Source organism: Coenobita brevimanus, chromosome 50 (genome assembly GCF_032717465.1).
Source record: "Coenobita brevimanus isolate Jiangsu-jjx chromosome 50, ASM3271746v2, whole genome shotgun sequence".
In the NCBI taxonomy this organism is placed as follows: Eukaryota; Metazoa; Arthropoda; class Malacostraca; order Decapoda; family Coenobitidae; genus Coenobita; species Coenobita brevimanus.
In genome coordinates, this window is record NC_137003.1 from 26,209,838 (window position 1) to 26,226,716 (window position 16,879).

Below are 16,879 nucleotides of genomic sequence, written 5' to 3' on the forward strand. Positions count from 1 at the left end.
AAAGAAACTTGGATAGTTCAGTGTCCGTAACTTCGTCGCTGACGAGCAGTTAGCTAAATTTATAATTGTCATGTGTGCTCTCAGTTTGAATATAGCTCACCCTTGTGGAATGGATGTGGAAAGGTTGCATTAAAACAACTAGACAAGATTCAGAACAGAGCTGTTAGAATTATTAACAACCCTGCCATTACAAATAATCTACGTCCCCTACAAGTAAGAAGGATTATTGCCTCCCTTGCATTATCTTATAGATATTTTTATGGCAAATGCTCAGACGAAGTTACGTCCATGGTACCACCTCTCCATGCCTTCCTTCATGCTACACGGGCATCTGGTAGCGCTCATGACTGGATTGTCACACAACCATATTGCAGAACTTCTTCTTATCAGAATTTTTTAATTCCCCGAACTGGATCTGTTAGGACAAATCATAATAGATAGATAGATAAATAGATAGATAGACAGACAGATAGAAGCAGCAAGTCAGATGATGAGAAGGTATTGTGTCTGCGAGAATCGAGCAATGCTAAGCATGCTTACACACTCTTAATTCAAGGAATGCTTTATAGGCACACGACAGAGCCTCGTGACCATACACACACATACACACATACTCACACACAGGCTTCTAGAACTTTCCAACCACAGTGTAACACACGTGACACGACCTCTGCTTCACCAGAATTTAGGAAGCAGAGGGCAGAAGGAGACAGGCCATAGAACTGGCAGGTAGTAGGGAGAACGAGCCTAGCAACATGGGCAAGAGAGATAGAGAGAGAGAGAGAAAGCGAGACAGGGAGGTAGGTCGAGGGACTCTACTTAACTTCACTCGTGTGTGAGAGACTTTGTTAATATTTCCAAGACTAATAAAAATAGTCCCATACTATTCTTTACCTCTCCTGTCATTGCATGACAAAAGGGAACCAAGATTATCTACTTACAAAGCTACTCACGTATAACAACCGCTCGTCCACAAGTCCAATATATATATAACTGATTTACAAAACTCTACTACAAGTTACTACAAAGTCTTTTAAGACATTTGGTGGTCAGCGAAAGTACTGACCTCGTCTTCGAATCAACAGTGAATTTCTACAAAAGCGGGCGACACTCTACAAGATTAGCTTCAGTTCTACAATGAATTCCTACAAAATACAAGCCCACGAGTGTACAATTGATTCTTCATTATGAAGAGTGAAAACAAAAAAAAAATACCTCTCACAACCAACAACTCACAACCAGCTCCTGACAGTATTCTCTCCAACCAGCCCCCTCCGTCTCTCCGATCATCATGCCGATGTAGAGGTGAAGAGGTCACAGGACATCTTGCCAGTAGTTTAACAAAGTACTGATACAAACAATCTTGCAATTTCTATGACGAACCAACGAACCACAACCATCTACAATCAACTACAAGTAACAACTCTACGAGTCGTCTGTATAATCTTCTACACGCTCCTACAAGTAGCGGCAGTCTTCATCCCACAACGAGTAAATCACAAGAAAAAAGGACCGAGAATACATCAAGAAAGAAAAAACAAAACAAACAAACGAAGAATGAGATACAACTCACAACTCACAACCTGTAGTCCTCACCCTCATTTCTCTCCTACATCCACCCAACCTCCACCGCTGACGCAGGAGTCAAGAGGTCAAGACAACGAAGCAAATACCAAGTCCATATTCACAACTCATCTTACTCATCTTCACTGAAGTTACTCATCGCTACTCATTTACTCACCACAGCTACCAGTGTGGGAAGTTGACGGCACCATGCGTGTGCTGAAACGACGACAAGCCGTGTGTCTGACACCCCACAACACGCCAATCAACCCGTGAAGAACAACGCTATCACTACGTGCAACACCACTCACACCATTTCCACCACGGTAAAAATTAGTGAGTTACTTCATTTATACAATACTCAGTGAGAGACAAAAAACTTCTGCACAAACATATAAAACGTGCTATATAGTTACAACTTAAATATATATACCTACTTCAATTATCTTCATAATTCAATCATTAAATACTTGCACCAACAATAAATATTCTACACTGTATATATTCATTCATTTATTATAGCATTTATTTACTACCATCGAGTGTTACCATTTATACCTACATAAAATATGTGTTGCATACATACAGCTATACATTATTACATCTACAAAGTAATAAAGAAAATATACCATCACAGTTAGTGAGCGATAAAAAGAATTGTGTTAAACATTTAATAATTAAAGCTACCTAGTGGAAACAGATAAATTAAGTTACAAGGAAAACCAGAAAAATAAAAAAATGGCCAACACAAATGACGTTAGCAAGAATGACCATCTTCAACACAATCATGAAGACAATGATTTCCACACAGTGCTGACACATATAATGCCCACGATAGGTACAAGTGAAGAACAAGTCAGTGTATATAGTTAATACTGTATATAGTGTATATATATTTTTTATATAAAATAACAAAATATGGGGCTATATAATATCATTTTCAGTAATATCTGTGCAATATAGACTAAACCTTAAAAAAGGGTCCCAAGGGAATTAACCAGCAATTATGCAACCTCGAACAACACAGAAAAAGCGTAGACAAACGAAGAAAGATAAACTATAGAGAATCATTATAAAAAAAAAACAAGAAAGAAAAAGAAATAGAGTAAGATCACATAACAAACAAATGAAAATAAGTGTAAGTGTTACTACAAATGCCAAAATACCATATAAACTACAAACAAAAAAGCAGATTGTTGTCTCCACAAGCAAGTGGCATGGCACATCATCACATAAAATCCTTCTATAAGTGAAATAAAATCCAAATTGTTGTCTCCACAAGCTAGTGGCATGGCACATCATATCATCGACCGCATCATGACCGGATTCAATGTCAGGACTGCAATTATTACAATTATGTAACTACAAACGATCTGTAACAATTATTTAACGCCAAACGATTGCATTATGTTACATTTGCTACAATTATGTAACTACAAACAATATGTAACAATTATGTAACAGTTGCATTAACAAGATGTAACTTTTATGTAACTTTAAATACAATTATGTAACTACAAACAATATGTAACAATTATGTAACAGTTGCATTAACAAGATGTAACTTTTATGTAACTTTACAATTATGTAACTACAAACAATATGTAACAATTATGTAACAGTTGCATTAACAAGATGTAACTTTTATGTAACTTTAACTACAATTATAAGGCCAACACAATTATGTAACAGTTGCATTAACAAAATGTAACTACAATTATAAGGCCAACACATAAAAAATTATGCATTACCACAATATTATGTAACAATTCATAAAATGTTACAATTATGTATTACCACAAAGTTACTACAATATTATGTAAAGTCATACAATTATACCACAATTCTGTATTACCAGAATCATCTTGCAAGTTAGGTGAAATATTAGACATTACTAAAGGGATAACTCAATATGTAATGTAATATCCTAGCAGTATTACCATTGCACAATTATATGCGTATGTCTGTTATACATACACATCTTACAAAATGTCATACAACAACCATTGCATTTGTTCAGTTATGTATACAACTTGTTTAAAATGTAATATTACTAGATCATTGCAAATTGCTTTAAATATTATATGTATTCAATATTATAAGCAATATTATGTATATTATGTCAATGATGATTGCTGTCGGAGGACCTTCAGCGGCGTAGCCGAGAATATGTTAGAACTCCATATTATAATTACAAATCATTATAGATAGATAGATAAATAGATAGATAGACAGACAGATAGAAGCAGCAAGTCAGATAATGAGAAGGTATTGTGTCTGCAAGAATCGAGAAATGCTAAACATGCTTACACACTCTTAACTCAAGGAATGCTTTATAGGCACATGACAGCACCTCATGACCATACACACACATACTCACACACAGGCTTCTAGAACTATCCAACCACAGTGTAACACACGTGACACAACCCCTGCTTCACCAGAATTTAGGAAGCAGAGGGCAGGAAGAGACAGGCCATAGAACCGTCCACTTCCGCCGCTTCTGAGCCCACTGCAAAGGGCCCTGTGACCTTTACCCATACTAAACCTCGTGTAGGAAGGGGTAAAGGGTTAAGCGACTGCCCTGGAACGTGAAATGGCCAATTTATCAATGATTATGATGGACACTGACTATGGTCTTTCTGGTGACTCGTGGGATGAAGCACTGGAGGAGATGGTGACAGAAATCCCAAGTACAAGTGCTTCTATGTCCCAAATTCTAAAACAGTGCAAGTGGAAATGTAAACAATATGTAAAGAGCAAGCGAAAGCAATCAATGTAAATATAATTGTACAATGGAAAATAGTTTTATAAGTTAGTGCAAGTGGGTGCATAACATAGTGTAAATAAAATAGAAATGTAAATAATGAAAATAAAATAGAAAATGTAAATAGAAATGTAAATAATTAGTAATATAAGAAAATGAGTATAAATACTGTGAAAGTGAAAGCTTCGCTCTCTACGTTAGCTTACTGAATGAGAAAGTGAATGCCTGGAGTGAAAATAAACTACTAGTACTGCAGGAAACTTATGGATAAAAACTGTATATATAAGTAAGTGTATAAAGTACTAAGAATTTAAAGTGTGAGTGTGTTTATGAATAATAAATGAGAGCTCCGCCTCAGATTACCAGCGGGGAACAAGCGCGGGTGGAAAGCTTGTATGCGCTCGTAATTTACATTGCATTCATTTTTTTTTTTTTTTGGAATATGGATTCCAAACTACTTGAAATTCATAGGATAGTATTTATAGTAATAACATCAGACAGTGGTAACATATTACGGGATATCAGGAAAAAAGGAGACTTCGTAACCCAACTTTAGAAGTCTCCACAAGTCCTACCATAGAGGACGAAGGCGAAACAAAGATCCCAGGAGAAAGCTGAAGGTATGTACCATAACCATATTTAATTATAATATTCTAGGACTAAAAACTGATTTTTGGTAAATATTTATAAAAAGTCAGTCGGAGTGCAATTATCTCCACGGGACGAGCACGGCGTGATCGCAACATCCCCGAGGTTAATGGGTTAACCGTGCCTTCTCAAGAGAAATACAAAATACAAGAGAAGGCCAAATTCAAGATCTGATCATTTCGAGATGCCTGGACACACTGCGTTTGAAAGACTGGAGCTCATAGCTAGTAGGAAATACAGACAGAGGGACACAGTTCCAGAGTTGACCTGTTGCATAAATGAAAGACTAGGAGTAACGGTTAACTCTTGCATTAGAGAGTTGGACAGAAAAGGGATGAGAGTTTGTTGCTAGCCAAGTGCAATGCACACGTCATAGAAGTGGAGGAATGCATGCAGACAGTTCAGAGGAGCAGTGACCATTGAAGAAGCGATAGAAAAGAGATAAAGATGCAACAGTGCAGCAAAGAGACAGAGATTGAAGGGAGCCAGTAAGAGAAGGAGAGTTAATGAGACGAAAAGCCTTTAACTCCACGCTATTGAGAAGAGCTGTACGTGGGGAGCCTCCCCACACATAAGAGTTAGTTCATTTATACAATACTCAGTGAGAGACAAAAAACTTCTGCACAAACATATAAAACGTGCTGTATATTTACAACTTAAACACATATACCTACTTCAATTATCTTCATAATTCAATCATTAAATACTTGCACCAACAATAAATATTCTACACTGTATATATATCATTCATTTATTATAGCATTTATTTACTACCATCTAGTGTTACCATTTATACCTACATAAAATATGTGTTGCATACATACAGCTATACATTATTACATCTACAAAGTAATAAAGAAAATATACCATCACAGTTAGTGAGCGATAAAAAGAATTGTGTTAAACATTTAATAATTAAAGCTACCTAGTGGAAACAGATAAATTAAGTTACAAGGAAAACCAGAAAAATAAAAAAATGGCCAACACAAATGACGTTAGCAAGAATGACCATCTTCAACACAATCGTGAAGACAATGATTTCCACACAGTGCTGACACATATAATGCCCACGATAGGTACAAGTGAAGAACAAGTCAGTGTATATAGTTAATACTGTATATAGTGTATATATATTTTTTATATAAAATAACAAAATATGGGGCTATATAATATCATTTTCAGTAATATCTGTGCAATATAGATTAAACCTTAAAAAAGGGTCCCAACGGAATTAACCAGCAATTATGCAACCTCGAACAACACAGAAAAAGCGTAGACAAACGAAGAAAGACAAACTATAGAGAATCAATATAAAAAAAAAAACAAGAAAGAAAGAAAAAGAAATAGAGTAAGATCACATAACAAACAAATGAAAATAAGTGTAAGTGTTACTACAAATGCCAAAATACCATATAAACTACAAACAAAAAAGCAGATTGTTGTCTCCACAAGCAAGTGGCATGGCACATCATCACATAAACTCCTTCTATAAGTGAAATAAAATCCAAATTGTTGTCTCCACAAGCTAGTGGCATGGCACATCATATCATCGACCGCATCATGACCGGATTCAATGTCAGGACTGCAATTATTACAATTATGTAACTACAAACGATCTGTAACAATTATTTAACGCCAAACGATTGCATTATGTTACATTTGCTACAATTATGTAACTACAAACAATATGTAACAATTATGTAACAGTTGCTTTAACATGATGTAACTTTTATGTAACTTTAACTACAATTATGTAACTACAAACAATATGTAACAATTATGTAACAGTTGCATTAACAAGATGTAACTTTTATGTAACTTTAAATACAATTATGTAACTACAAACAATATGTAACAATTATGTAACAGTTGCATTAACAAGATGTAACTTTTATGTAACAGTTGCATTAACAAGATGTAACTTTTATGTAACTTTACAATTATGTAACTACAAACAATATGTAACAATTATGTAACAGTTGCATTAACAAAATGTAACTACAATTATAAGGCCAACACATAAAAAATTATGCATTACCACAATATTATGTAACAATTCATAAAATGTTACAATTATGTATTACCACAATGTTACTACAATAATATGTAAAGTCATACAATTATACCACAATTCTGTATTACCAGAATCATCTTGCAAGTTAGGTGAAATATTAGACATTACTAAAGGGATAACTCAATATGTAATGTAATATCCTAGCAGTATTACCATTGCACAATTATATGCGTATGTCTGTTATACATACACATCTTACAAAATGTCATACAACAACCATTGCATTTGTTCAGTTATGTATACAACTTGTTTAAAATGTAATATTACTAGATCATTGCAAATTACTATAAATATTATATGTATTCAATATTATAAGCAATATTATGTACTAATAGATTAGCATATGTCAATGATGATTGCTGTCGGAGGACCTTCAGCGGCGTAGCCGAGAATATGTTAGAACTCCATATTATAATTACAAATCATTATAGATAGATAGATAAATAGATAGATAGACAGACAGATAGAAGCAGCAAGTCAGATAATGAGAAGGTATTGTGTCTGCAAGAATCGAGAAATGCTAAACATGCTTACACACTCTTAACTCAAGGAATGCTTTATAGGCACATGACAGCACCTCATGACCATACACACACATACTCACACACAGGCTTCTAGAACTATCCAACCACAGTGTAACACACGTGACACGATCCCTGCTTCACCAGAATTTAGGAAGCAGAGGGCAGGAAGAGACAGGCCATAGAACCGTCCACTTCCGCTGCTTCTGAGCCCACTGCAAAGGGCCCTGTGACCTCTACCCATACTAAACCTCGTGTAGGAAGGGGTAAAGGGTTAAGTGACTGCCCTGGAACGTGAAATGGCCAATTTATCAATGATTATGATGGACAGTGACTATGATCTTTCTGGTGACTCGTGGGATGTAGCACTGGAGGAAATGGTGACAGAAACCCCCAGTACAAGTGCTTCTATGTCCCAAGTTATAAAACAGTGCAAGTGGAAATGTAAATAATGTATAAAGAACAAGTGAAAGCAATGAATGTAAATATAATTGTACAGTGGAAAATAGTTTTATAAGTTAGTGCAAGTGGGTGCATAACATAGTGTAAATAAAACAGAAATGTAAATAATGATAATAAAATAGAAAATGTATATAGAAATGTAAATAATTAGTAATATAAGAAAATGAGTATAAATACTGTGAAAGTGAAAGCTTCGCTCTCTATGTTAGTTTACTGAATGAGAAAGTGAATGCCTGGAGTGAAAATAAACTACTAGTACTGCAGGAAACTTATGGATAAAAACTGTATATATAAGTAAGGGTATAAAGTACTAGGAAATTAAAGTGTGAGTGTGTTTATGAATAATAAATGAGAGCTCCGCCTCAGATTACCAGCGGGGAACGAGCGCGGGTGGAAAGCTTGTATGCGCTCATAATTTACATTGCATTCATTTTTTTTTTTTTTTTTGGAATATGGATTCCAAACTACTTGAAATTCATAGGATAGTATTTATAGTAATAATATCAGACAGTGGTAACATATTACGGGATATCAGGAAAAAAGGAGACTTCGTAACCCAACTTTAGAAGTCTCCACAAGTCCTACCATAGAGGACGAAGGCTAAACAAAGATCCCAGGAGAAAGCTGAAGGTATGTACCATAACCATATTTAATTATAATATTCTAGGACTAAAAACTGATTTTTGGTAAATATTTATAAAAAGTCAGTCGGAGTGCAATTATCTCCACGGGACGAGCACGGCGTGATCGCAACATCCCCAAGGTTAATGGGTTAACCGTGCCTTCTCAAGAGAAATACAAAATACAAGAGAAGGCCAAATTCAAGATCTGATCATTTCGAGATGCCTGGACACACTGCGTTTGAAAGACTGGAGCTCATAGCTAGTAGGAAATACAGACAGAGGGACACAGTTCCAGAGTTGACCTGTTGCATAAATGAAAGACTAGGAGTAACGGTTAACTCTTGCATTAGAGAGTTGGACAGAAAAGGGATGAGAGTTTGTTGCTAGCCAAGTGCAATGCACACGTCATAGAAGTGGAGGAATGCATGCAGACAGTTCAGAGGAGCAGTGACCATTGAAGAAGCGATAGAAAAGAGATAAAGATGCAACAGTGCAGCAAAGAGACAGAGATTGAAGGGAGCCAGTACGAGAAGGAGAGTTAATGAGACGAAAAGCCTTTAACTCCACGCTATTGAGAAGAGCTGTATGTGTGGAGCCTCCCCACACATAAAAGTTGTACTCCACACAGGGGAGGATAAAACCCATGTATAGAGTCAACAATTGTGCAGGGGTAAAGAAGGAATGGACTTGGCTTAGCACACCCAATCTCTTAGAAGCAGATAATACAAGTGATGTAATATAATCCTTCCAAGACAGGTCCCGAGTGAATGAAACTCCAAGCATGTTCAAGGATGATACAGGAACAAGCTGAATATTATTATACATTAGTGGGTATACCTGTGGAAGATATTGTCGGGTTGACAGGTGTAAGAACTGAGTCTTTGATGCATTAAAAACAACAAGATTGTTTTTACCCCAGTCAGAGATACGAGCCAAGTCAGACATCAGGTGTGCCATAGTCTCATCCCTTGGTTGTTCAAGTAACTGCTGAGATGGACGTTGCGGGAACCGAATGGAAAGGTGAAGGGTGAAGTCATCAGCGTACGAGTGGGTAGGGTTAGATATACAGCTCAGAAGATCATTGATGAATAAAAGAAAGAGAGTTGGTGATAGGACACAGCCCTGAGGACACCACTGTTGACAGATCTAAGAGAAGAATGATGGCCGTCTACAACGGCAGCTATAGAATGACCAGAAAGGAAGCTATAGATGAAGGCACAGATAGAAGGATAGAAACCGTAAGAGGGCAGTTTGGAAATTAAAGAATTATGCCAGACTCGATCGAAAGCCTTTGAAATGTGATGTGCGATGGCAAAGCTTTCGCCAAAATCCCGAAAGGAGGATGACCAGGAGCCTGAAAGGTAGGTGAGAAGATCGCCAGTGAAGCGTCCCTGACGGAACCTGTACTGACGATCAGAAAGAAGGCTGTAATTGGAAAGATCCATTAAAATTTTTCTATTAAGAATTGACTCGAAAACTTTTGAGATGCAAGATGTTAAAGCGATTGGACTATAGTCAGAGGGTTGGGAATGGTCACCCTTCTTTGGGACTGGCTGAATGAGAGCAAACTTCCAGGAAGAAGCAAAGGTACAAGTTGATGGAAAAAGGCGAAAGTGTTTGCTTAGGCAGGGTGTAAGCACAGAAGCACAGTTTTTGAGGACAACAGGAGGGACTCCATCAGGCCCATATGTATCTCTCTCTGTGTGTGTATATATATATATATATATATATATATATATATATATAATATACAGTATATATATATATATATATATATATATATATATATATATATATATATATATATATATATATATATATATAATATATATATATATATATAACAGAACGTAGGAAGGAAAAACAAATGAATAAAAAAACAAGATAAACCAGATTACTGGTGTCCTATGTTCATAAAATATCTGTAACAGTTAGACTTGAACAGCTGTGGGTTGAAATTTGGAGGGAAACAACTCTGGGGATGCGATTTCCAGAGAGATGCAGTTCGGGGAATTAAAGAATTCTGATAGGTAGAAGATCTGCAATATGGCTGAGTGACATTCCAGTCATGAGTGCTACCAGATGCCCGTGTAGCACGAGGGAAGGCATGGAGAGGTGGCACCATGGACGCAACATCGTCTGAGCATTTGCCAAGGGAATATCTGCAAAATAATGCAAGGGAGGCAATATTCCTTCTTACTTGCAGGGGAGGTAGTTTATTTGTATTGGCAGGGTTGTTAATAATTCTAACAGCTTTGTTCTGAATTTTTTCTAGTTGTTTTAACGCAACCTCTCCACATCCATTCCACAAGGATAAGCAATATTCAAGCTGAGCCTCTTATAAATTATAGCTAACTGCTCATCAGCAAAGAAGTTACGGTCTCTGTACAATAATCCAAGTTTCTCTGAGGCAGTTTTAGCAAGTGATCTAACATGAGAGGTCCAGCTGAGGGCATTGTTAAGTGAGACGCCAAGAATTTCAATACTTTTGGAGATGGGAATATTAGTAGCATTGAAGGTAATGTACGAATCTGGCAATATCTGTCTATTACTAAATTGTATATATTTAGTTTTACGGGCATTAAAAGAGACAAAGTTGTTTTGTCCCTATTCACTGATCGTAGGTAGGTCTTGATTTATGGAGATGGATGTAGTGAGTTGAGAGGTAGAGATATTAGACTTTGTAAATGGGTGTCTGAGTGTGAATGAACTATGTAGTGTTGAGTCATCTGCATATGAGTGGATGGGATTGTGGGTGACAGGTAAGAGATCATTAATATGAACCAGGAATAGGGTTGGTGCCAGAACTGACCCCTGCGGCACGCCGGCGTTAATTGAGTGGAAATTGGAATATACATCATCTACTTTTACTCTTGTTTTCCTGTCACTAATATATAAAGAAATCAAAGGAACAAAAGACGTTAGTCCGTAGCAAGGGAGTCTGGACAGCAGGGAACGGTGCCATACTCTGTCGAAAGCTTTAGAAATATCAAGAGCTACTGCATGAATTTCTCCATGTAGATCAATTGATTGGTGGATGGTATGAGTTAGGAGATTGAGTATGTCATTGGTGGATCTTTCGTGGCAGAAACCATATTGTCTATCACTAATTAAGTTGTTGGATTCAAGATGTTTAACAATGTGCTTATTAATTAAAGTCAAATACCTTACCATGAGAAGATGTGACAGCTATTGGTCTGTAATCAGAGGGGTCAGAGGAACTTACTGTCTTCGGAAATGGGTGGATATTGGCTTCTTTCCATGAATTTGGGAATAAAGAAGTACGTATGCATATTCTGAATAATTTAGCTAGGACAGAGGCAAGTTCAGGGGAACACTTTTTCAAAACAATTGGCGGAATTCCATCTGGGTTTGGAGCTTTGTTGGTAGGTAAATTGTCTAGGATGGATTTTACGTATCCTGTCTGTATTTTAAGTGGGACAATTTCGGGAGTCAAGTTCTAGTACTGGGACATTCTGGCTGGTATCGTCTATGGTAGAATTTCTGGCAAATGTACTGGCAAAAATATCCACTTTCTCACACGGGTCATTTGTAATGTTGCCATCTAAAGATTTTAGTGGGGGAATGGAAGATGATTTGCTAGAGTTATAATTGAAAGAATTAAAAGTTGACCAGAATATTCTATTGTCATTAGGGATGTTAAGTAGTTTTGATGCGTGCTTTTGAAGAAAGTTTGATTTAGCTAGATTTAATACAGTTTTGGCATGATTTCTAGCAATTTTAAATTGAGAGAGTGATTCAGATGTTATTTATTTTAAGTAATAGTTATATGCTAATGACTTTTGGGCTGTTGCTCTGGCACAGTTGCTATCAAACAATTTTGGAGAGTTCGATCTTTTAGTGAACTGTTGACTTGGTATGAATAAATCCATACCACCTAGTAATAAGTCGCAAATGTGGGACTGGGCAGAACTGGGATCACTAGAGAAGGAAGACTGCCATGGAATGTCAGCAAGATAATTTCTAAATCCACCCAAGTTTGCCCTATCAAAGTGCCATCGGGTCACCCTGACAGGTTCAGAACGGGGAAGTGTGGGGGGGTAACTAATGAGGCTTTGATGAGATTGTGGTCATAGGATCCAAGTGGTGACAGTATCTCTATCCTAAATTGATCTGGATTATTTGTCATGAATAAATCCAAGAGATGGGCATTATGGTCAGGATTATCAGGTATTTTGGTTGGTTGCTTTACCAGCTGGGCGAGATTAACCGATTCTGCAAACAGCTCGTACTTGAGACCAGTGTCGTCAGTCCTGGCAGTGTGCAATAACCATTCAATATTATGTATGTTAAAATCACCCAAAATGGTAATTTCGGTGCTAAGGGCAAGGTTAAGGTTACTCAACTGTGTGGATATGGAATCATATACACTGGGTTCCAAAGAAGCAATGGGGGAGCGGTAAACTACACAAATATATTTGGTAATATTTTGACAGTTTAGTTTATATGATTAGTAATCAAAACTGGATGAAGTGAAGTTTAAGATAGTGTGAACAGCATACTGGGATTTGATATAACAACAGGTGCCGCCCTTGTTACGGAAGTTTGTAAGGAGATGGTAACCGGGAAAACAAAATGGGGATATATCAGTAGTGGGTGAGATTTGTGGTTCTGTGAGGAAAAGGGCCAAAGGGGATACGGACTGAAGGAAAAAAATTAACTGAGTTTAAATTTGTGGTAAGGCCACGCATGTTGGTGAAGAATAAGGCCGCACTTTCATTTCTTCGCTGACAAGCATTACTGGAAATAGCAACAGTCGCTGCTGGCACAGTTGCTTGATGGCGACCGGTAAGACCCTGTGCCACCAGGCCTAACCTGCCGGTGGTGGCAAATTGAGGTACTACCTCATTTGATGTTAATAATAATAATCATAACAATAATAATAATAATAATAATAATAATAATAATAATACTCTGGCCTTTTGTTTCTCAAAAGCGCTAGTTCTTCCTTTGGGAATTCATTAGCGCTCGACACCCATACATTATTTTTACAATTACAAGAATTGTGACATTTCTTGTATATAATACAAGCTACATCATATATACATGAACGTGGCAATAATTAAACCCTATAATCATCCGTCATAGTACCTCTCTCCAGGTCATAGCATTTTGAAAAAAGAATGCTTTCAGCTGTCTCTTAAAGGATTCAACAGTAGAGAGTTGTCTTATGGACAATGGCAATCTGTTATAAAATCTAGGGGCTCTATACGCAAAAGAACGATCAGAGAAAGATGACTGGTGAATGGCTCCTGGCTCATCAAGATGCAAGGAATCATCTTCACTGCATAACATCACACCTGGGCGTGCCGATGGGAGTTTTAACAATTCAGCAAGATACTTCGGTTCACCAAACTTAAGAACCTTGAATCTAATAAGACACAGTTTAAATTCAATTCTAGCCTTTACTGGTAACCAATGCAACTCAATCAGAAACAGGGTAGTTGAGGTTCTCAGGGTGAGACCAAAGATACGCTGCCCTGTTCAACACAGACTGGACTTTTGTCAGTATATTATTTGGAAGACCAACCCACAGTGAATTACAATAATCAACATGAGACACGACCACTGCATGGACCAATGTTAAGAGGCACCGTCTATTCAGGAATTTTCTCACAGAGTACAGATTTCTGATATGCAGTTACACCCTCATACAACCTGATTATGTTCTTTGTAATTTAACTTAGAATTAAAATAAACACCCATATTTCGAACAGAACTGACTGGATGAAGCTGTGATACGCCAATGTTCAAAGCCAGGGCATTGTCAGTGTCATCACCCCTTCTGTTTCCTCTGATGATGATGCTCTCAGTTTTACCATCATTCAGCTTAAATTTCCTCTTAGCCATCCAAATCTAAATATCAGACATTAGAGATTCAAATTTTGTCTTAGTATCGTTGATATTTGACATCATAACATAGAGCTGGGTGTCATCTGCATAAAAATGATAGGACACATCATGAGCATCATGTAGAGACGATAAACTACTTGTGTAGATAGTACATAGAATTGGACCCAAAACTGATCCTTGGGGGACTCCAAATAGAAGGGGAGCAGAATCAGAGCTAGCATAATCAACAACCACTCTCTGAGATCTATCCAACAGATACGACTTAAGGAGCAATAGGGCACTATCACGAACGCCATAAATATACAGATCGTCAAACAATAGTTTATGATCTACTGTATGAAAAGCTGCAGACAGATCCAACAGAACTAGGAGAGAGGACATCCCACTACAAGTGTTTGCCCCCAAGTCACTCTGAATCCTTGTAAGTGCGGGTTCAGTTGAATGGTATTTTCTGTATGCTGATTGAACAACAGGAACAACTCTGTTGTGTTCCAGTAGTGGTACGAGTTGATCGAGTATGGCCCACTCAATAGTCTTGGATAAAAAAGACAGGTTAGAGATGGGACGATAATTTGTCATGCTCTCGACATCAAGGCCAGGTTTCTTAATTAGGGGCCTAAGCAAAGCACGTTTCTCAGACTGCACAAAAGTACTATCTAAGAAGCATCTATTTATTATCATGCAGATAAAGTCTGCAGCGTGCTCATACACATCAGGTAGTTGTGACATGTTACATGGATCGAGAGAGCAAAATGTTTTATTAAGTTCTATGATATAACATTTGACTTTGTTTACATCCAGTGGATGAAATGTTGAAAGCAACTGATCCCCGGTGCACCATGGCTGGAAGTCAACTGAGTACGCTTCACTAGGAGAACTACTGTCTAAATCACTTCTTATGCGAGATATCTTACTTGTAAAAAATGAAGCAAAATCAAAAGCCAATTGGATATCAGATACAGAAGTTGGCTCAACAATTACATTCCTCCGACCAACCAAATTGTTCACAACTGCAGACAGTTTTTTTTATCACCACCACATGAATCAACTTTATTTTGATAATACCTAGCCTTTTGGGCTTTTCCAGTGTGAACGACTGCTCTTCTCGCAAAAACTTGACGCAAACGAGTTACTTCAGTCCACTGCAAGCACCACTCACGTTCTGCCCTTCTACGTTGTCTGCGCAAAGAATTAATGGATGGACCATACCATGGAGAAGCATAACGTACAGTGATTGTTTTTTACTACCTCAGGACAATATTGGTAAAAAATTGCCTAAGCTCGTTGTTGTAAATATCAACAAATTCTTCAGAAGAAGGACTGGAAGAATCAATGAAATTTAAACGTTGATCAGTTTCAAGACACATCAACTGGCGGTCAATATTCCTGTAATTTCTGAACCTGATGACAATTTATCTGAAGGGGATTTCGGGACATCAAAACTAAGAGTGATCACAGCATGATCAGAGATGAGGGGGTCAAATGAGTCAATCTCCACATCTGATACGCGCCTGCAACCAACAGGGGACAAGATCAAGTCAAGGACATGTCCTGAGTTGGATTACTCACATATTTGAAAAAATTGTTCTGGGTGATCAACACAAGGAATTCTGAAGAAAACGGTTTTGACTCTGGATTGTCAACCCAATAATTGAAATCACCACAAACAAGAAGTCCTCCAGGTTTAAGAGAAAACCCTTCAAGAAACTGCCCAAACTCCTCCATGAAACCTTGATCTCTGCCCGGATGACCTGGTCGATAGACAACTGCAATTCTAATAGTATTCTGATGAAAATTTATTAATACTTCCATAAATTCAAATGAAGATGGGGTCAGGTCTGAGTCAATGAGAGAAACGTTTGCAAGTGCTGACGAGTAGATGAGTGCTACACCTCCTCCCAGATAGTCAGCAGCAGGCCTGGGAATACTAATAACAGAATGTGTCTTAGGCAAAGTATTACGAATAATATCGATATGAGACTCATACAACCAGGTCTCAGTTAAGCACAAAATGTCAAGCTTGTGCTGATTTAGTGTTTCATTAATATAGTCTATATTATTACGGATAGAACTAATATTTAAAAGACCCTTCCTTAACTGGTTCAAGAGGGACGTAGTCAGTTTTTTGAATGGTCAAAATTGGTGTTTTCAATCAATCTATTCCTATGAGAAATCATAATTGGACAGTCTCTACTTGATGCAAAATGGGAAACCAACTGTGAATTTGAATTAGCATCTTGATGTCTTAAAGAAGAGCAGTTGATGCATTTGGGAGAATTTCTGTTTCTATTTCTTCTTTGAATATCTTGCACACACCTTCCACGTTCCCCATCTGCCCCAGTTTTTA

General features: G+C 37.3%; 1 protein-coding gene across 1 annotated transcript in view; it reads right to left on the reverse strand.

Annotated features, from left to right (window-relative positions):
• Positions 1 to 4,194: 4,194 nt before the first annotated feature.
• Positions 4,195 to 16,879, reverse strand: part of LOC145399850 (uncharacterized) — a 56,710-nt gene continuing 44,025 nt past the window's right edge. The window contains exon 7 of the mRNA XM_080272429.1: positions 4,195 to 4,282. Coding sequence (XP_080128555.1) covers positions 4,195 to 4,282 — 88 coding nt within the window. The remainder of the gene's footprint in view (positions 4,283 to 16,879) is intronic.